The 22,303-nt window shown below is 46.7% G+C and overlaps 1 protein-coding gene across 1 annotated transcript in view; it reads left to right on the top strand.

Moving 5' to 3' along the window:
• Window positions 1-20,910, top strand: part of ABCC11 (ATP binding cassette subfamily C member 11) — a 67,788-nt gene extending 46,878 nt beyond the window's left edge. Inside the window, exons 20-29 of the mRNA XM_017868630.1 lie at window positions 1,605-1,831; window positions 1,942-2,079; window positions 4,411-4,597; window positions 8,465-8,554; window positions 9,981-10,170; window positions 11,677-11,836; window positions 16,274-16,352; window positions 17,184-17,297; window positions 20,162-20,326; window positions 20,456-20,910. Coding sequence (XP_017724119.1) covers window positions 1,605-1,831; window positions 1,942-2,079; window positions 4,411-4,597; window positions 8,465-8,554; window positions 9,981-10,170; window positions 11,677-11,836; window positions 16,274-16,352; window positions 17,184-17,297; window positions 20,162-20,326; window positions 20,456-20,548 — 1,443 coding nt within the window. The 3' untranslated portion in view covers window positions 20,549-20,910. The remainder of the gene's footprint in view (window positions 1-1,604; window positions 1,832-1,941; window positions 2,080-4,410; window positions 4,598-8,464; window positions 8,555-9,980; window positions 10,171-11,676; window positions 11,837-16,273; window positions 16,353-17,183; window positions 17,298-20,161; window positions 20,327-20,455) is intronic.
• The last annotated feature ends 1,393 nt before the right edge of the window (window positions 20,911-22,303 follow it).

Below are 22,303 nucleotides of genomic sequence, written 5' to 3'. Positions count from 1 at the left end.
CTAGAAAGCAAACATGCATGAAAAATACACTTGGTCAGCAGTATCCAAGCATTTGCAATGAGAGCAGCTATAGGGAAGAGTTCATGGCTCAAATAATTACATTTAGTAGTCAAAATGTCCTTCCCTCCTCTTTCCGTGTGTTTGGCTTTAATAGATGCCATTGGCTTCTATTCATTTCTACTTCTTGCATTATAGCTTGAGAAGTACATGGGGAAATGTAGGTGGTCATTTTGTCAGTGCCATGAATCTTTAAGAAATTGCCTTCTGTGAAGAGTGACTGTGCCAGGCTTGGGAAAGCCTCAGAAGGCCTAATTGGATCATAGTTTTGCCATTAACCACTTGGGTAATGAGTAAGTTACAGAGCCACTTCCTCTTCTGCAATCTTCAGTTTCCTCAGCTGCAAAACAAGGACACCAAACAAAATGCTTTTATTAGAGTCTACCTTGTGGTTTGAAATGTCCTTTGATCTCTGAAAGGCTTCATGCCCACTGGCTGTTAGAGATCAACTTGGAGGTGCCACCTTTAAGAAGTGGGCAGTTATGGCTAAATTTGATCCAAGGGTCCAAATCGTGTGCAACCACAGTGGGATTGCTGCTGCTAATCTTTGGCAGTCCTGAGTGAAAATGGTCCCATCTGTAGAAAATAATAAGAGCTGGTATGGATAGAATGCCTGAGGGTGATGCAGGGCAGGCAAACCCCAGAATGGGGCTTAGTCCATGAGGGTTCTTGGCTTTGCCTGGGGAAGAATTCAAGGGCAAGCCAGTGGTAGGGTAGAAGAAAACAGTTTTACTGAAGTGTCAGTGTTGCAGTTCTGGCAGTGTTGCAGCTCTATGACTGACCCTGCACAGCAGGGCTACCCCGTAGGCAGTGTGCTGACAGTTGCAGCTCAGGGCAGGTTTGCAGTCATATTTACATCTACTTTTAATTACATGTAGATTAAGGGACAGTTTATACCGAAGTTTCTAAGAAAAGGGTGGCAACTTCCGAGTCATCAAATCATTGATGACTCAGAAAGGGGCGGTAACTCCTGGATGTTGCCATGGCAGTGGTAAACTGACATGACACATTGGTAGGCCTGTCTTATGGAAAGTGGCTTCCACCCTGCCCCTGTTTTAGCTAGTCCTCAATTTGGTCTGGCGTTCAAACCCCACCTCCAGAGTCAAGTCTCACTTCCTACCTCAGGGGGAGGCACTGCTTGGAGCATTTTCAATGTATTCTCTCTCTAATAGCTTTACAGGATATAATTCATATACCATACATTCACCCTTTTAAATTATACACTTCAGTGTTTAGTATATTTGAGGAGTTGTGTGATCCTCACTACAACTCTATGAAGCATCGTTTTCATCCCCATTTCACTAACAAGGACCTTGAGACTCAGAGGAGCTCAGTACTTGCCCGAGGTCAGACAGCAGTAGGTGGAGGAGTCAGGTAGCCATGGAGCCCATCCGTGCTTTTAAACCATTGCTCTACATTGCCTGCCCTGGAGACCCCTGGGATCACATCCCATGGCTCTTTAGAGTCAAGGGTAATAGACATCTTCATCCAGTCTTGAGGAGGGCCTGCAGCTTCTCTCACGGTCCACACTGATTTTGTCCCTGCAGGTTTTCCGCTGCCCCATGAGTTTCTTTGACACCATTCCAATAGGCCGGCTCTTGAACTGCTTCGCAGGGGACTTGGAAGAGCTGGACCAGCTCTTGCCCATCTTTTCAGAGCAGTTCATGGTCCTGTCCTTGCTGGTGATCGCCATCCTGTTGGTTATCAGTATGCTGTCTCCATATATCCTGTTAATGGGAGCCACAATCATGGTTATTTGCTTCGTTTATTATATGTGAGTAGGTTCTTTTTGCTTGTGACTTGGGGAGCAAGGCTGGGACCAACCCAGATTAGATGGTCCCAGAGGTGGATGGTCCAGGTCCCTTACTTCCACTGTCTATGCAGGATGTTCAAGAAGGCCATCGGTGTGTTCAAGAGACTGGAGAACTATAGCCGGTCCCCTTTATTCTCCCACATCCTCAATTCTCTGCAAGGCCTGAGCTCCATCCATGTCTATGGAAAAACTGAAGACTTCATCAGCCAGTGAGTCCTTCTGCTGCCATTTGAGAATGATGGAACCACAGGGGTGGTGGGGATCAGGGAAAGAATGGAGCATCTGAGAATGGCATCATCCTCAAAAGCACCAGAGCACATTGTTCGATGGACTTATTTCTCTGAGCCTCCAGAACCTGCTGAGCCATTCTTTCATCTATAATAATGAAAAATGTAAATAATAGGAAAAATGTTTGTAAACTTTAAAGACCTTGTATATATTGTGTGTGTATATATATGGACATATGTATACATACATTTAATGATAGGGTGCATTACTGTGCAAACACATCTTGCATTATGTTATTTCTTTCACTTCCAAACAAATATCTAACTTTAACAAAATAATGAGGAACAATAGCTTTCTAAATAATAGAACTTCCTTCACTACTCATGCCATAGATTTGCCTCCTAAATGTTGAAACAAACAAGCAAACAAATCCTATGATTGTTGTTGAGGTTTAATGGTGTAACATGAACTTATCTGTTTGTAGAGGATAATCAAGCACGGTCTTCACCTACAAGAAGTTCATAGTCTGGTGGAAAAGGGAGAAACAGGCACATGTTTTTGGTAATTATACATGATTGAAGAAGATAGATGGCATCAAAGAGGGGCAGATAAACTACTTGGGAATTCAGAGGGGAAGGAGGTGGCCTAGGGGGATCAGAGAAGGCTTTCAGGAGGAGGTGGCATCTGAGCTGGCCTTGAAGCCTGGGTAAGACTTGGACACACATTTGGGAGATGGTATGTGCTCAGTTAGCTGGAATATTGGATGAACTGTGCACCTTCTCTCAGTGGCATTATAGACCACTCAAAGTCTGTGCAGACTCTAGGACTGAGGGGATCCTGCAGGGATGCATTCGCTCAGCCCACACTGAGAACCCTGCCCCAAGGTATATATCAAGACACGCAGATGAAGACAGACTGGAGGGATTGGAGCTGTTGTTGGGGAAGGTCTCGGAGAAAAGGACCCTGAGCAGAGATCTAAATCAAGTGTGGGTTGAGCTATGGAATTATGTGAGCAGGAGCTCTCCAGGCAGAGGGGACAGTAAATGCAAAGACCATGAGATGGGGGAGTAGGTTTGAAGGATAGCAAGGTGGCTTGAGCACAGGGGCCACAGAGTGACCGGGGTCTGTTTTGTTTAATCCGGGAAGGCCTCAAGGTGGAGGTGACTCAGTCAGTATAGAAAGGTAAGGTGGATGGAATTTGGAATCTCTTATGCAAAGATTCAGAGGGTATGGACAGAGTGAGTCAGAAGGGCCACTGTGCTGGGGTGATAGCCCACTCAGATGGTAAGATGGTTTTAGTTGATGTGTAAATGAATATTTAATTTCAATAATCAAAGTTTTATGTGAATGTACTTTAGAAAAAATGCAACTAACATATCAAAGCCATTATTTATATAATTTAAGCTTGTGAGTAAAGTTTCTTTTAATATACATTCTCAAAGCAAGTAAAATAAGAATACTAATCAATTAACAGTATAGGTTGTGATTGATATGGAAAACTGTGATGGTGGTATGTGAAAATTGGAAATTGGTAGGTCTCTATTGGTTGGAAGTGACAGAAAAAACTAATTCAAACTAGCTTGAAAGTATGACTTAAATATGGCAAAATAGTAACAATTGCTAAATTAGGTAGAGGGTATACAGATGTTCTTGGAACCAACTTTTTAATTTCTTGGTACTTTAAAAATTTTTCATTAGTGGGTATACAGATGTTCATTAAATCAAGCTCTTAATCTCTTGGTACTTATAAAAATTTTCATAACAAAAGGCTGGGAAGGAGGACTTGCTTAAAGTGAGGCTTAATCCAGAGACTCAGCTAATGTTCCCCGGGTGTCTCAGCTTTACTGCTCTGCCTTCCACTGTGTTATTTTACCTTTAAGCTTCCAGAGACCCTCTGGTGGCTCCAGGCTCCCCTCCTAGTAGCAGAATGGTAGTTTCAGATCTCCCATCATCCCACTGAAAGGAACCACTCCTACACTCATTCACACGTCCTGGCATTTATTCACTCTCTGTGGCCAATTTAGGGTAACTCACCCATCTCTGAGTGAGTCACAGAGGTTAGGCGAGGAGTGCGTGCTAAGGATGGGCCTTACCACCAGAGCCTACTCCTCAATCTGGTTTAGGAGTCAGGTCAACTTCACCCAAATTCATGGCTGAGAAAGTGGTAGGGAGTAACTCCCGAAAGAAAAATCAGGCCCTGCTGCTGGGAGTGGGAAACTGGATGCTGGAGGAAGCAGCCGGTATCTACCCTGACCTGGGGAGACCCTGGGTCAGACAAACACGTGGTTCTTAGTCTGTGCTTTCCTTCTCAGGTTTAAGAGGCTGACTGATGTGCGGAATAACTACCTGTTGTTGTTTCTGTCTTCCACGCGATGGGTGGCATTGAGGCTGGAGATCTTGACCAACCTTGTGACTTTGGCTGTTGCCCTGTTCGTGGCTTTTGGCATATCCTCCACCTCCTACTCCTTTAAAGCCATGGCTCTCAGCATCGTGCTGCAGGTGAGGAGGTGACTCTGCGTGGGCCCTCTCTGAGCTTTGCTCATCCTCTGCCTGCGGCTTCTGGGCAGACTCAGGGGGTCCTCAGGTATTCAGTGACACCTTAAGTTCTGGCCACATGTGGTCTTAGGAGCTATGTGCTTGGCCTTTTGAAATTGGCTGCTTTGCTCTGTTTCCTCATGGTCAGCTCTGAATTGGGAAGTCTGTATTCAAAGGTATTTAATAGAATCACAGGACACTGGGAATGAAGGGGAGCCCACAGGCAACAGAGTCCAATGCTCATATTGTGCAGTTGGGGAAACTGAGGCCCAGACAAGGGAAGGAGTTGTCCAAACAGATGCATGTTAGCAGAGCTGGAAAGAGAACCCTGACCTCTTGGCTTCCGGGCTGCTGTCTTTGTACCTAACCATTCCTATCCTGATTGAGCTGTCAAACCTTTCTGAATCACCTGGAAGTGTCGTTTAAAAGGTGAGTTTCACAGCCCGGCCCCTAGAACAGGGCTTCTCAAACTTAAATGTGCCTAAGACTTGAAACAGACTTCCACTGAGCTGGTGCAATGCCAGGCACTGGCCGTGCTCTCTTCCAGGCATTCAATGCTCACCCCACTGCATGAGATGAGCAAAGTGGTTAAGAACATGTGGTTTGGGGCCAGGTGTGTTGGCTCACACCTATAATCCCAGCACTTTGGGAAGCCAAAGTGGGTGAATCACGAGGTCAGGAGATCGAGACCATCCTGGCTAACACAGTGAAACCCCATCTCTGGTAAAAAAAAAATACAAAAAAAATTAGTCAGGCATGGTGGCGGGTGCCTGTAGTCCCAGCTACTCAGGAGACTGAGGCAGGAGAATGGCGTGAACCCGGGAGATGGAGCTTGCAGTGAGCCAAGATCGCTCCACTGCACTCCAGCCTGGGTGACAGAGCAAGACTCCATCTCAAAAAAAAAAAAAAAAAAAAAAAAAAAAAAAAAAGAACATGTGGTTTGGAATATCCAGGTTCAAAGAGGCTCTGCCCATTATTAGCTGTGTGGCTTTGGGTAAATTGGTTAACCTCTCTGTGCCTGGGATTCTTCATCTGTAAAAGGGAGATAATAAAGGTTTCAAAAATAATAGCCTTGTGAGGATTATGTGTAAATGTGAGACTTAATGCTTGTAAAAACCTAGAGTAGTGCCTGGCCTGCAATAAACGCTCAATGAATATTAGCTATTATTGTTCTGGTCTTACAAATAGAAAACTTAGGGCTTAGAGAGTTTAAGTAACTTGGCCATGTTCCCATAGCCAATCAGAGGCAGGTGTGTGCACAGGCTCACATTCTCCTTCTCTCTCTGATACACACACATGCACCAGTGCAGAGTGACCCCCAGACCTCCAGCACTCTCAGGGAGAGGCACCACACCAGTGTCTTAGGGGATTTGGAACCACTAAGGCCCAGAAATCCCTCCTGCTGCTGCTTCAGGACATAGATCAGGAGGGCAACGCTCAGGGCGAAGCGCAGCCCCTGTAAGGAGCGAGGCAGAGGCTCATCTCTCCCAGGGTGCCCCGTTCACAGCAGGTGGTTGCTCCAAGGTTGTTATACCACCAGAGACTCAAATGGGAAACTCTGCCTGGCGGACTGACTGCTTCAAAATGGCCCTTGAGGGTCATTTTTTCTTTTCAAGCTCTGCTGTATTATTTAAGCATCTTATCTTCATCCTGGTCATAACTTCTCAATTCCAGCCCTGCAGCACTTTCCAAGTCACCTTCCACACTCTCACCAGAGTAATCTTTAATTATAGTTTTCATCATGTCACTGCTTTGTTCAGAAGCCTTCGAAAACTCTGTCTCCTGTCCACTAAACTTCAGCTATGGGGTCCTGACCTCAATATGCTCCCTCTGTGCAGTCAAGCCAGAACCTCACTGACTTCTGCATGCACTTTTGAGAAAATTACATTCGAGCATTGGGAGGCAGGAATCACACATCACATTGCTTTGTAGCCCTAAGAGGCTTCTCAGGAAATGCCAGAGATGCATCTGGCTGCAAGGCAAAGAACCAACCCAAAATGGCCTCGACCATCCGGGAACTTATTCTCTCATGTAGCCAGAAGGCTGGGGTAGGGCTATGCTCAGTTGGCTCCTTTAGTGGCCTAGCAAGAACCCTTGATCATTCTACCTTTTTGTGCTGGCATCCACAGTCCGGCTTTGTCTGCAAGTCTGTCTGTATTCATGGTCACAAAATGGTTGCTGCAGCCCCAAGTGACATATCCTCCCACAATAACAGTCAAAGGCTGGAGAGGAGATAACTTTTTCCATGTGTTCCTTTTTAAAAGCAAAGAGAAGTTTTCAAGAACACACCCATCTGATGCCTTCTCATCCTTCAATGGCCGGAATGGCATCATGAGCCCACACATAAACCAATCTCTGGTAAGAGAAGTTGAATTAATGTGATTGGTTTGGATTAACCAAGCTTCCCTGAAGCATAAGGCCATCAGGCACCTGAACATGATGCTGGCAAGGCAGCCCACAGGGTGTGATACACTGGGGGATGGGAGGAAAAGTGGTCTTCCAACCCACCCCTGGCCTCCTTTCCAGACTAAGCACCATTTCATCATGGCGCCTACCTTCTCTGACTTACAGAGGGCTCCCCTCCTTCCCACACCGTTTTGTTTCAGCCATAGCCAAACAGCTTGTGGGTGCCTGGATGTAATCTGTGAACTTGCTGCTTTCAGCACTTACATAGGCTGTTCTGTTTGGAACACTCTTCTCCACACATCTTTAGCCCACTGCATCTTACTTCACCTTAAAAATGTCACTCTAGGACTGACTCTTCCTGGAATCCTTCCCTGTGCTCTCATCCAGGACCCCTCCTGTGCATCCCAGTGGAACTCCAGGGCTTCTCCGTTGTGGAGTGCACCCCTCTGCACTTTATTCTTAGTTGCCTTGTCTGCCTTTCCATCCAGCTGGGAGCTCCTTGAGGGCAGGCCTACATCTGCCACACTTTGGGACATGGAGCCTGGTCCAGCTCCTGGCACAGAGCCATCCACCAGTTTGTTGAATGAATGTAGATGAATGTGTTACCCAGCACCCCCTGCACGTCCTGTTTGCCCGTTTCTTGGGCCAGGGTAATTGAGGTTATAGATGGGGGCTCCAACCCCAGCTCTGCCTCCAGCTTCTAGATGTTTCTATGAATATAATTTCTTCTTTTGGAGTCTCAGTTTCCTTATCTTTGGTACCCCCAATTCCCAAGAGTCCCTCACTCCTCTAGCCTGGGTTTCCCTGAAGGCAGGACCTGAGACAGGTACTTGGGTGCGGGCAGCTTATTTGGGAGGTGCTACCAGGAACCAGGATTGAGGGAGCAGAAAAGTGAGATGGGGAAGGAGGAAGTCATCATGGAAGTGTGACATTGGGGTCCCTGTTCTATGTCACTAGGGCTCAACTGTCCTGGGATCTCCTGAGGAGCATATGGGATATTCCCAGGACCATGCCCTCAAAGGCTGGGAGATGGGAGCATTTATCTCTGCTAGCTCTTGTTCCCCATCAGTCAAAGTTCATTCTCAGTAGCCTTAAGTCTCCTGGGTTTCTGGGATGCCCTCATGCACAGGCTAGGTGGTTGCTGTGATGTGGGCAGAGGTCTTGAGCAGAAAGACATACAGAGGGCATTTGAGGTGGAACAGTGTCTGGGGAGGTTCTCCCCCAGAGTTGCCCATCTCAGCTGCAGCTAAACTCAGAAGTGGGCTGAGGGGGCACCAGGGGCCTCTGCTCCATTCTTGCTAGGAAAATTATCTTAGTTTCAGGGGTCACTCAGGGGCAATGGCAATCAGTGGTTGTCAGGAGCGTTGAAGAGCCTGAGCACACCCCAGCAGCCTCTTGACCCCCAACACTTCTCCTTCCTTCCAGCTGGCGTCCACCTTCCAGGCCACTGCCCGGACTGGCGTGGAGACAGAGGCATACTTCATGGCTGCAGAGAGGATGCTGCAGTACATGAAGGTGTGATTCAGGTCTGGGTCTGGTGTGGGGAGCTATGCAAGTTGGGGCATGACTTCTGTGACCTCTACAAGCCCCAGTGACCTCAGAGCCCTGAAACCGTCCCAGGAAACACCAGGCTCCTGGCCCTTCCTCCCCGTCTTCCCCAGACTTTTGTTGACCATCTTGCTGAAGCTCTTCCACACCTGTCTGCTCACTTTGTCCACATCCCTCACAGCATTCCTAGGGGGAAGAGGAGATCATCTGCTCCTCTTAGAAATGAGAGGTTTGCAATAATAATGATGACAATAATCTTTGTTCCTATTATTGCTTCCATTTATGTCGTGGTGGTTAAGAGCACAGATTCTGTAGCCAGATTTCCTGGGTTCAAGTCTAAGCTTTATCATTTGAATCATTGGAATAACCTGGGCAACTTATTCAAACTCTTTTCCCCATCTCTGAAATGAGAAAGACGATAGCATCGCTTTGCCAGATTATCACAAAGTTGAAATGATATAACACGTAAAGCGCGTAGCACACTGCCTGACCCGTAGTGAGGCTCCATCATGTTCTTTATTGTTGTGATTGAGACCTTTCTACGAGCCAGCATGGCACTAAGCTTTTTATCTAGATTATCTCATGGGATCATGGAATAATTCTATCAGGTTGATTGAATGATTATCCACATTTTTCAGACAAGGAAACCGAAGTTGGCCCAGGCAGAACATTTGCTTAAGATCACACAGGCTGGGGCTGGCAGAGCCCTCTGCAAACCAGGTCTCCTGCCCCCTTGCATAAGTGGAATTTAAGAATTGTAGGGCCCTGATTTCCTGCCCAGGATGCTGCTGTGACACGGAGAGCTGTGGCTTGCAGCCAGGTGGTCAGACCCAACTTCTTCAGTGTTCTTTCCTCTCAACACACACAACTGCACTTGTAGATCTGGGTTTGAGTTCCAACCTGAAACTGCGTGATCTTAAGTAAGTTGTGGAACTTATCTTAAGTAGGTTGTTGATCTTAAGTTGTTGGATCCTCTATCTCCTCACCTGGTAAATGCCTCTAAAAAGGCCTGTCTCATAGGATGAGGATAGAGAGACATTAAGTCTCCGCAAGGGCTATGAAACCCCTCGAAGGGGTGAGTCTCTGCTGCCTTTACTCTCTTTACCTTGGATTCTATTTCTTTAGAGTCACACAGTAAATCAGGAACATTGCTATATGTTAATAACAAGGGAATTAGCTGTGCAGGTTTCTCACTCTTCTGGGGAAAATTTTGTGTGTTTTAGGGCATGGAGGGTGGGAGGTGTTCCTCTGATTACACAGCGGGGGGCTTGACCTTGGCGCAGGGCAGGCTGGGGTGGGTCACACCCCCTACAGTGGGAGGCTGGCAGGCCTGCAGGGGATGGGCCGAGATGGATGATAACTATTGATTTCTTTTTCTTTCTTCAAAAACAAGATGTGTGTCTCTGAAGCTCCTTTACATATGGAAGGCACAAGTTGTCCACAGGGGTGGCCACAGCATGGGGAAATCACATTTCAGGATTATCACATGAAATACAGAGACAACACACCCACTGTGCTTCATGGTATCAACCTGACCATCCGCAGCAACGAAGTGGTGGGCATCGTGGGAAGGACGGGCTCTGGTGAGCTAAGCTTCCTGGGGGAGCATCCCCGGCTCCTCCTTTGCCCTTTCGGCACGAGACCTATTTGGGGGCATGTGTTTGCTCAGTCATCCCCCAAATATGTATTAGGTCCTCACGCTGTGCTGGTCCCTGTGCTAGACAAACACTGGTGAGCAAAACCCAAGGTCCCTGTGATCATGGGATTCCAGTGGAGGAGAGAGATGTTAAATAGACCAGCAAATAAAGACAGAAATATGACAGGTGCAGGCTGCAGTGGCTGCCAGGGAGAAAATAAACAGGGTGGTGTTATGCAGAATAATGGGGCCAGTGGTACCAGGCTGTGGATACCTGGGCTCTGAGCCCACTGCTTAAGCTGAGGTGTGTAGGGTTGGGGCAGGAGCACTTTTGGAGGGGCAGTGCAGGGCACTGCCAGGATGAAGAGCAGGACAGGAGTTAAATCCAGACTCCCCTTTTCCTCCCTCCCCACCCCCTTCCTGGACTGCTCTCATCAGCCTCTGTCTCCTCCTCTTTCCTCTCCCAGTTTCCTTTCACCACCTCAGTTTCTCTCCCTGTCTTCCTCTCCTGTCACTTCTGGGAGATCTGGCCCAAGTCCCCCTCCCTCTGCTTCTTTGCATTGTTCGAAAGCTACTGTTCAGACTTGGTTCTTGTCCCCTGTCCCCCACCCCTGGACACCCCAGAGCTGCCTCCTCCAGGCAGTCCCATGGATGATGAGAGCCTTCCTGGTCTCTGTCTCCTCAGCACTCGCGCACTGCAGGGTGAAGAGCTTCCACTTATGTTCTTTTGGGTGTTCTTCTCTTGCTATTTTCCACCTGCCGATTGGTGGAAACCCTGAGAGGGCCAGGGTCTGGCAGAGAGAAGCTCTCAGTAGATTCTGACCCTACTGACTATATTCATTCAATAGGTATTTATGAGCACCTACTATGTGCCTGGAAATCTACAGGTAAAGAAGACACACAGCTTCTACCCTCACAGAGCTTATCTTTGAGAACAGGGTTGAAACCTCCAATGCTTTGGAGCCTGGCAGGTGACATAGCTGAGTGCCATGGGTCTCGGTGTGACATACGGGGGCTGGGGAGGGCGGGTGGTGACTGGAGAACGCCACTGTGTCTCAACCAAGCGGCCATGCTCAGCTCCAGTTGAGCTGTTGCCTGGGGGTATATGGGTCCAGTGTTGCCAGTTCTACTAAGTTTCAAGAGAAACATACAATTTGCATTTTTATATCTAGGATTTTAAAAAATGCTGTCAAGGAATTACAAAGTAACCCTAACATTGTGTGTATGAAACAAAACATGTCTGTGGGCTGGCTTTGATCCAGGGGCCCCATGTGTGCCCTCTGACCCAGGCTGTAAGAAGCTGCCACCAGCCCTCTCCTACCCTTTCAGGGCTCACAACGATGAAGAATGGGCCATGGAGGGCAGTGGGTCAGATGCGATCGCCAGGTGTGACCTGTGCTTCCACTAGTGCAGATGCAGGAAACTGAGGCCCTGCTCGTTTCTTGCCCCACAGGGAAGTCCTCCTTGGGCATGGCTCTCTTCCGCCTGGTGGAGCCCATGGCAGGCCGGATTCTCATTGACGGCGTGGACATTTGCAGCATCGGCCTGGAGGACTTGCGGTCCAAGCTCTCAGTGATCCCTCAAGATCCGGTGCTGCTCTCGGGAACCATCAAGTGAGTGCTCAGCCAGCAGGCAGCCTGCGGGAGGGAGGTCACAGGACCAGGATTCCAGCACTGGGCTGCCTATAGTGAGCTGGTGACCAGTGCCCTGATTTCCAGGCCTCCTTGGCCTGCTGGGCCACTCATGCCTACCAGGCTTACCTCACTGAAGTACTGTTGAGGATTAAATGCGGCCTCAATATATATAAGAGCACTTTGTAAACCATAATGTTCTGAGCAAAAACAAAGCTTATTTTTATTTTTTAGAAACTGGATGGGCATGGTGGTGCACAGCTGTAGTTCCAGCTATTTGGGAGGCTGAGGCAGGAGGATCGCTTGAGCCCAGGAGCTCAGGGCTGTAGTACACTATGACTATGCCTGTGAATAGCCACTGTGCTCCAACCTGGGCAACACAGCAAGACCCTGACTCTATTAAAAAACAAACAAACAAACAAACAACAGAAACAAAACCCTGATGGGATTGGTCAGATTTCACTACACCATTAAGCATTTGGACTCAGGCTACCATATTCTTTCTTGTCCAGATGTGGCTTATTCTCTCTGTGCACTGGGCAAAGCCCCTGGGGACGTTTTTAGGAAGTGCTTCTTCAATGGTACACATTCTGGACAAGGGTGAAGTGAGAAAAATCCAGGCAGCCCAGTCAGTGAAGCAGACAGAACCAGATCTTCCATCCTCTTCACTACACTTTCTATGTCCTCAAAAGTCAACTCAGGGACAAAGCTTTATCCAGATTAGGCTCCTGCTGACAATGCAGTTTATCTGGGAGGAAGCATAAAGGCATGGGGACTGAGGAAGACAGATGCTCTAAAAAGCAGGCTAGGTCCCCCATGTTTTGTGATATTTAAGGAGAATTCTTAGAGCCAGGAGGATAAACTGGGCCCCAGAGCTTCATTCATTCATTCCTTCATTCATCCTTCCACCCATTTAACTTGCCTTTTCTGAGCTTCTGCCTGGTCCAGACACTGTGCTAGGGACTGGAGCCAGTTTAGTGAATGTGCATTTCCCCTCCTCCCCCAGCAGGAGCTCGCAGTGTGGGTGGGGAAGATGGTTTTGTACAGGGGTAAGACCCAATAAATCACAGTATGAAGAGGTAATTGCTAAGTCAGAGTGGGATGAGTCACTGCCTGAGTGAATCCAGAAAGGCTTCCCAGAGGAGGGGACATTTGATCAGGGTCTTGAAAGCTAAGTAGGAGCTTGCCAGGAAGAAATAGGAGAAAAACTCCTTTCAAGGAGAGGGAACAATATGTGCACAGACACAGAGTTTCAAAATGACTGGGTTGTGAGGCGGGGCATGGTAGCTCATGCCTGTAATCCCAGAACTTTGGGAGGCCAAGGCAGGCGGATCACTTGAGGTCCAGAGTTTGAGACCAGCCTGGCCAACATGGCAAAACCCCGTCTCTACTAAAAATACAAAACTTAGCCAGATGTGGTGGTGCATGTCTGTAATCCCAGCTACTCGGGAGGCTGAGGCACGAGAACCGCGTGAGCCCAGGAGGTGGAGGTTACAGTGAGCCGAGATCACGCTACTGCACTCCAGCCTGGGCAACTGAAGGAAACTCTGTCTCAACCGCCCCCCCCCCCAAAAAAAAACAGCAGCAACAACAACAACAAAATGGTCGTGTTAGGGGAATGATAAGACATTTAGTGATGGATTTCTGTATTACAGGAGAATGTGGCCAAATCTCCTGTGCATTGGCATGAAGAGTAGCAAAAATATGAACTTAACTATGACTATGCCTGTGAATAACCACTGTGCTCCAACCTGGGCAACACAGCAAGACCCTGACTCTATTAAAAAACAAACATATAAATAATTTATTGAGCATTTATATGTGCCAACCGAATGCTTTAGTATACTGTCTAATTTAACTCTCCCAGCAACCCTGTGAGGCCCTTTCATTATCCCCATTTTACAGATGAAGGCACAGAATTTAGAGAGGAAGGGGACTTGTTTAAGGACACACAGAGAAATGGTGAAGATGAGATATAACCCTAGGTGTTCTAAACCCATAACTTACGATATTCCGCACACCTCTTGCTGCAGAAAGAAATGTGGACTTGAAATCGTACCTTAGAACTTAAGGCTCTACCCTTAAGCGTCTCTCTGAGTGTCTTTGATGTCAGCCTGGCTCTCATACTGGCTTGTGGCACGACCTTGAACAAGCCATTTAAAACTGATAAGAAAGGGGTATACTCATCTCATGGAGGAGAAAATGTCAAATAATCCATCTATGAAAGTGCTTTGGAGACATCAAATGTCATGCAAATAAGACTTGCCACTTCTTTAGTACACATTAGCCCTACGCACAAGATATGTGTGGCCAGCACAGCTGGGGAAGGATAAAGCAGAGGTTGACAGGTTTCACTCAGGGCTGCGTGGCTGAATAGCAGGGAAGTGTATGCAGGGAAGTGTATAGACACTTGCTGTATAGACAAGTGTATATGCAGTGTAATAGCAGGGAAGTGTATAGACACTTGCTGTATAGACAAGTGTATAGACACTTGCTGCCTGTTCCAGATGCAAGTGTAAATCTTGCTGGGTGTAAAGTCCAGATAGATTCCCTCTCTCCTGTCAGTTACCTGGATGTTAGTATTCTTTTCACTGCAAGAAACAGAAACTCCAGCCCCACCACAATGAGCTACCACTTCACATGCACTAAAATGGCTATAACAATAATAAAAGGTAAATAGCAAGTGTTAACAAGGATGTGGAAAAATGGAAACTCTCGTGCATTGCCAGTGGGGACGTAAAATTGTGCAGAGATCATGGAAAACAATTTGGCAGTTCCTCAAAAAGGTAAACAAAAATTAGCTGGGCATGGTGGTCTGTGCTTGCGATTCCAGCTACTCAGGAGACTGAGGCAGGGTAGTTGCTTGAGCCCAAGAGGTCAAGGCTGTAGTGAGCTGTGTTTTCACCACTGCACTCCAGCCTCATCGACAGAGGCTGACAGAGTGTCTCAAAAACAAACAAACAAAAAATGTTAAACATAGAATTACTATGTTGTCCAGGAATTTTACTTCTAGTTATGTATCCCAAAGTGTTGAAAGCAGAGACTTCAACCCATATGTGTACACTAGTGTTTAGGGCAGCCCTACTCACAGTAACCACAAGGTAGAAACAAGCCATACATCTATAAGCAGATGAATGGAAAAACAAAATGTGGTATAGCCGTACAATGGAGTATTATGCAGCTTTAAAAAGAAGGGAAATGATACATGCTACAACATGGATGGACATGAAGTGAAAGATGCCTGACAGAAGGACACATACTACATGATTCCACTTATATGAGGTAGCTGGAATAGGCAAATCCATATCGATGGAAAGCAGAATAGAAGTTACCAGGGGCTGGTGGGGAGGGGAGAGATTGTTTAATGGGTATGGAGTTTTTGTTGGGGATAATGAAAAAGTTTTGTTTTGTTTTGTTTTGAGACCGAGTCTCATTCTGTCACCCAGGCTAGAGTGCAGTGACACCATCTCAGCTCACTGCAACCTCCACCTCCTGGGTTTAAGTGATTCTTCTGTCTCAGCCTCCTAAGTAACTGGGACTACCGGCTCGCATCACCATGCCTGGCTAATTTTTGTATTTTTAGTGGAGTGGGGTTTCACCATGTTGGCCAGGCTGGTCTCAAACTCCTGACCTCAAGTGATCCGCCCACCTCAGCCTCCCAAAGTGCTGTGATTATAGGTGTGAACCACCATACCCAGCACAATGATGAAAAAGGTTTTGATATAAATAGTGGTAATGGTTACATGGCATTATTAATGTATTTAATGCTGCTGAATCATACACTTATAAGTGGTTAAAATGGTAAATATTATGTACTTTCTATCACAAAATAAAACAAAACCCAAATGGCTTAAGCAAAAGTGGCCTCTAATGACTCATGCATGATAATGGGGAGGCCAAGGCTGAGTTCCAGGGCCCGGTTTTCCCCTAGCATTGTCTTGCTTCATTCTCAACTCCACATGAGGGCCCTGGGGAGCTCCATGTGTCCCACTCCTGTGGGAGGATGGTTGCAATCTCTCCACACGTCTCTTCCCCCATGGTAGCCTGAAAAGTCCTGAGATACACTCTGATTGGTTACTTTCCCACCCCGAGCTAAGCACTGTGGCCAGCGGTTGCTGTATGTCGATTGGCTTATCCTTGAGCCCTTCGCTCCATCTGGAGTGGATGGCGGAGCCCACTTTGGAACACATGGGCTGGGGGATTGGGGAGGAGGTGGCCCCTAAACAAAACCCGGGGCTGCTGCCTGCAGAAGGAACAGGTGCTGGGAGGCACAGGAAATCTCCATTCGTGGTGGTTCCATGCATTTCCCTAAACCCCATACTCCAGTTCTAAACATTCTTGGTCATTCACTGGGCATATAAATGAGTGTTCAAAGGCTGGGTGATGTTGTTGAACACTTCTCTTTCTCTCATATGGCAGATTCAACCTAGATCCCTTTGACCGTCACACCGACCAGGAGATCTGGGATGCCTTGGAGAGGACATTACTGACCAAGGCCGTAAGTAGCTCCAAGGCCCAAGTCTTGATCTAAGTCTGTATCGCCCATGGGGGCCTGCTCCTGTGGGCTCCCCTCATGTGGTGTGCCAGCTGCTGCTGCTTCGGGTCATGGATGCATCCTCTCATGGAGATGAGATGACTTGGCATTCCTAAGTCAAGGCTGATGGCACTCAGACACCAACCGTGTGCCAGACACTCTTCTAGGCTCAGGGGCACAGCAAAGACAAGGCAGATGAGGTCTTTGTCCTCCTGGAACGTACATTCAATGAGAGATAAAGGCAACAAGTAAATGCAGGAGATACTTTCAGATACTGGTGAGGGCTGTATAGGTAGTAATGAGACGCATAGAAACTTCAGTGCAGGAGCAGTTCCTTTCAACTGGGTGACCAGGCAAGGTCTCTTTAAACAGGTGACAGCTGAGCTGAGACCAAGAACTGAGGGGCAGCTGGTGAAAGATCTTTTGAGAGGACATTCTGGGCACAGGAGATAGTGTATGCAAAGGCCCAGAGATGAGAGCGAGCAAGGCACGGTTAAAGAGCAAGAAGACAGAGGCTGGAGCATAGAGAGAGGAGGGGAGTGTTGCCAATACAGTGGGAGACTGACAAAGTCAGGATGGGTCTCACCCCACAGTGGCTTCCAAAATAGCGGGAGACTGATGAGGTCAGGTTGGGTCTCACTCCACAGTGGCTTCCAAAATAGCGGGAGACTGATGAGGTCAGGTTGGGTCTCACTCCACAGTGGCTTCCAAAATAGCGGGAGACTGATGAGGTCAGGTTGGGTCTCACCCCACAGTGGCTTCCAGGTTATGTTGTCTCTTCTTCCCATATCGCAGATCTCAAAGCTCCCCAAAAAGCTGCATACGGATGTGGTGGACAATGGTGGAAACTTCTCTGTGGGGGAGAGGCAGCTGCTCTGCATTGCTCGGGCTGTGCTTCGCAACTCCAAGGTGAGGCCACCACTGCTGTGTGGCCATGGGAAGCCACAGACTACACATGATGAGGGAAGCCACACCGGTTCCTTCTCCCTTCACCACCATGGGACACTGGGCTCTGTACTCTATGTCTTAACAACAACAACAACAACAACAACAACAACAACGACGACGGAATCCAAAGGGCTTATTCATTTCTTTTTTCCTCTTTTTTTTTTTTTTTATTATACTTTAAGTTCTAGGGTATACGTGCACAATGTGCAGGTTTGTTACCTATGTATACATGTGCCATGTTGGTGTGCTGCACCCATTAACTCGTCATTTACATTAAGTATATCTCCTAATGCTATCCCTCCTGCCTCCCACCACCTCATGACAGGCCCCAGTGTGTGGTGTTCCCCAACCTGTGTCCAAATGTTCTCATTGTTCAATTCCCACCTATGAGTGAGAACGTATGAGAACGTGCAGTGTTTGGTTTTCTGTCCTTGCGATAGTTTGCTGAGAATGATGGTTTCCAGCTTCATCCATGTCCCTACAAAGAACATGAACTCATCCTTTTTTATGGCTGCATAGTATTCCATGGTATATATGTGCCACATTTTCTTAATTATTTCCACGCATCTACAATCATCTGATCTTTGACAAACCTGACAAAAACAAGAAATGGGGAAAGGATTCCCTGTTTAATAAATGGTGCTAGGAAAACTGGCTAGCCATATGTAGAAAGCTGAAACTGGATCCCTTCCTTACACCTTATACAAAAATTAATGCAAAATGGGCTTATTCATTTCACTGAGTGCCATTCCACATGTATTTGTGGTGTGGGTGAGGCATGGTAGATGAGATTCACAGCCTGGGCTGCCTGATAGCCGGATTCCTTACATCTGAGCTGAAATGGTCTCCAACTAGACCTAATGATGATTCTCTTTTCTCAGAAAAACACAACACATTAGAACTTGTTGATTTTAAAATTGCCTACTGTGTACTCTTTTAAAAACTTGGATGCAGGACATCCCTTTTATCTTTATTAGAATTGGGAATTGGATGACAGATGCTGATTCAGGGCAAAATTGCATTTTTTTAAAAATTTACTTTAAGTTCTGGGATACATGTGCAGAACGTTCAGGTTTGTTACATAGGTGTACATGTGCCATGGTGGTTTGCTGCACCTATGAACCCATCATCTAGGTTTTAAGACCCACATGCATTAGGTATTTGTCCTAATGCTCTCCCTTTCCTTGTCCCCAACCACCCGACAGGCCCTGTTGTGTGATGTTCCTCTCCCTGTGTCCATGTNTCTCTTTTCTCAGAAAACACAACACATTAGAACTTGTTGATTTTAAAATTGCCTACTGTGTACTCTTTTAAAACTTGGATGCAGGACATCCCTTTTATCTTTATTAGAATTGGGAATTGGATGACAGATGCTGATTCAGGGCAAAATTGCATTTTTTTAAAATTTACTTTAAGTTCTGGGATACATGTGCAGAACGTTCAGGTTTGTTACATAGGTGTACATGTGCCATGGTGGTTTGCTGCACCTATGAACCCATCATCTAGGTTTTAAGACCCACATGCATTAGGTATTTGTCCTAATGCTCTCCCTTTCCTTGTCCCCAACCACCCGACAGGCCCTGTTGTGTGATGTTCCTCTCCCTGTGTCCATGTGTTCTCATTGTTCAACTCCCACTTGTGAGTGAGAACATGTGGTGTTTGGTTTTCTGTTCCTGTGTTAGTCTGCTGAGAATTATGACTTCCAGCTTCATCCATGTCCCTGCAAAGGACATGAACTCATTCTTTTTTATGGCTGCAAAATTGCATATTTTTAAAAATTTGGTGGAACAGGGCTTCTAGAAGCTTTCTGGATATTTTGTCCATAATTTCAGGTGTTTGAGTATGTGGGGTAGCCTGGGGCAACCCTTCTCTTACATAGGTGAGGCAGCACACACATGTACACACATACTTATGCATGCATATGTACACACCTCCTCCATACTCATACACATATGCGCACACACACACACATATTAATGATAAATAAATAATTAACACACGTTAATTAATGATAAATGCAAAGAATGTTGGTGCAAACTGTCAGAGCTGTGGGAAAAGAGCTCAGTGGGACCCAAAGCTTGGGAAAATTTCAGAAGAGGTAGGACTTTCCCCCCCTTCTTCCGAGAGATGAACAACAAATTTGCAATGTGCATGTAGTACTTTCTTCACTTCACACTTCCTTATTTCAATTACATAGCCATTTGGTGCAGCAATGGCTTCCTCTGTATTGCTTCCCAAATTTGAGTCATTACTCAATGATTTTTATCATCTCTGGGTACCACCTACCCTGTGATTTACTAATGATATTCCGTTTTCAAAAACAGCCTCATCCTAAGCAGTGCCATTTGTGAAATCACACTTTCAGTGCGAGTTACAGTTTCCTCATGCATATCATTAATGAAATAAATACAAAAATGTTAAACTAAAAAGAGTGTTTATCCATATGCTGGAGAAATCATCTCATGTACCTCCTGGGGTGTGTGCCTGCCCCTTCTTGGAGAACACTGCTCCACTTTAATTTAGGTAAATGGAAAAGCAGTTAATAAAACAAGAAGTTGCCACTGGGCCATTTTCATTTCCAAGAACTTAATTCTCTGGCCACCAAAATGCAGTTCGCTCCTGGTTGAGATCTAACGTTCTCTTCATAAGGTAATGGATCATCAGCAATCAGAGTGGACTTTGCACTCAGCACAATTCTCACATTTCCCAGCTGAAGAAATGGAGACCTGAAGAGGAAGGGCCCTGGTGAATTAGTGGTAAACCAGGACAAGACCCAGGTCTGTAGGGCCTGAAGTACATGTCTTCACCCGTTTTGTATTCATCAGATCATCCTTATCGATGAAGCCACAGCCTCCATTGACACAGAGACGGACACCCTGATCCAGCGCACAATCCGTGAAGCCTTCCAGGGCTGCACCGTGCTCATCATTGCCCACCGTGTCACCACCGTGCTCAACTGTGACCGCATCCTGGTTATGGCCAATGGAAAGGTGAAGCCTGCGTCCCTGGGCTGGTGGGAGGATGAGGGCTCAGGCTGCTACCCCGGATGCCTTTGAGTCCTCCAAGGACACAAGCTCAGCTGTGCCCTGATCCTCCCCTCACCTTTCTCTACCCTCCAGGTGGTAGAGTTTGATCGGCCGGAGGTCCTGCGGAAGAAGCCTGGGTCGTTGTTCGCAGCCCTCATGGCCACAGCCACTTCTTCACTGAGATAAGGAGATGTGGAGACTTCATGGAGGCTGGTGGCTGAGCTCAGAGGTTCACACAGGGGCAGCTTCGGGGCCCACAGTCTGCGACCTTCTGTTCGGAGATGATAACTTCTCCTGGAAGCAGGGGTAAATGTAGGAGGGGCGGGGATTGCTGGATGGAAACGCTGGAACAGGCTACTTGATGGCTCTCAAAGCCTTAGAACCCCAGCACCATTGGAGACATGGGATTCAGTGATCGTGTGGTTCTCCTTTTAACTTATATGCTGAATAATTTTATAATAAGGTAAAAGCTTATCGTTTTCTGATCTGTGTTAGAAGTGTTGCAAATGCTGTACTGACTTTGTAAAAAATAAAACTAAGGAAAAGTCACTTTCTTTGTTCTTTCTTTCTTTCTCTTTTTTTTTTTTTTTGACAGGGTGTTGCTCTGTTGCCCTGGGTGGAGTGCAGTGGCACAATCTCAGCTCACTGCAGCCTCTGCCTCCTGGGTTCAAGCAATTCTCCTGCCTCAGCCTCCTGAATAGCTAGGATTACAGGCATGTGCCACTATGCCTGGCTAATTTTTGTATTTTTAGTAGAGGCAGGGTTTCACCATGTTGGCCAGGCTGGTCTGGAACTCCTGACCTCAAGTGATCGGCCTGCCTTGGCCTCCCAAAGTGCTGAGGTTATGGGCATGAACCACCGTGCCCAGCCATCTTCATTCTGCTTTTTATGTTAGCTAGTACTTGTTCAGTTGCAAGGCACACAGACTCCTTCAAACTAACTTTGGCAAAAAAAAAAAAAAAAAAAAAGAGTTTGTTGGTCTTGTAACAGAAAGGTACAGAAAAAGTTCAGGGTTGGGTGCCAGAATGAAAAGATGCTTGTCTTGAGGTCTCCGTTTCTCTTCTCCTAGCTCTGCTTTCCTTTGTTTGGCTTCACTTTCTGACCTTCTCTTGCCTCATGGTGGCAATATGGTTGCCTGCAGCTCCAGGTTCACGTCCTACACACTTGGCACCCCCAGGTCTTCTTGCCTCAATGATTCCAGGGTAAAATCTCACTGGGCCAACTTGGGTCATGTGCTTGTTCCTGACCAGTCATGTGCTAGGCTGTTGGCATACCGTGATTTGCCAGGCCTGAGCCACGTGCCCATACTTGGGCCTGGGGATGGGATTTGCTGCCCTGGATCATATAGATGGAGACTAGAAGAGGTTTTTTTGCCAAAGTAAAATTGAGATGCTCTTACTACCTGAAGGAAGAATGGCTATGGATGCTGGCCAGACCCCAAATAGCAGCTGTCTACTATGATTGTTTACTGAAGGACAGCATAACTTACAACATATGACAACTGAAAATAAAATAATTTGTTTTCTCTCTTTCTTGTTCTCACTCCCCCACCCTCCACATGTGGTTATAGATAAATAGAAAAGGCAATCATTTTCACCTTACTTCTGGGGAGACTTTGTTGTTGGGGAAAATATGTTTCAAAGTACTTTCCTTTCTGTTCCAGATTATGATGTCTGATTTTCCAAAAATGCCATAAAAAATCAATTTAGTAAACCAAGGTTTCTCACTCTCTTGCTTGCACTGGTGCTGGGGATGCAATGTCATCCCTGCCCTCAGGGAATTTGGAATCTCCTGAGGGTAAGTAAACAGTAAAACTGTAAACAAGTAAGCAGGCCGATCCAGAACAGGGCTACCTGAGGTTATAGGCAGGAACAGGGTGCAGAGGAAAAGGCAGCCCATGGGGACTTCCTGGAGGCAGTGTGGGCATAGTTTACTGAGACC

This window comes from Rhinopithecus bieti, unplaced genomic scaffold, assembly GCF_001698545.2.
Source record: "Rhinopithecus bieti isolate Rb0 unplaced genomic scaffold, ASM169854v2 scaffold_618, whole genome shotgun sequence".
NCBI lineage: Eukaryota > Metazoa > Chordata > Mammalia > Primates > Cercopithecidae > Rhinopithecus > Rhinopithecus bieti.
Note: the sequence above shows the minus strand (reverse complement) of the source record. Positions and strands in the feature narration are given on the sequence as shown.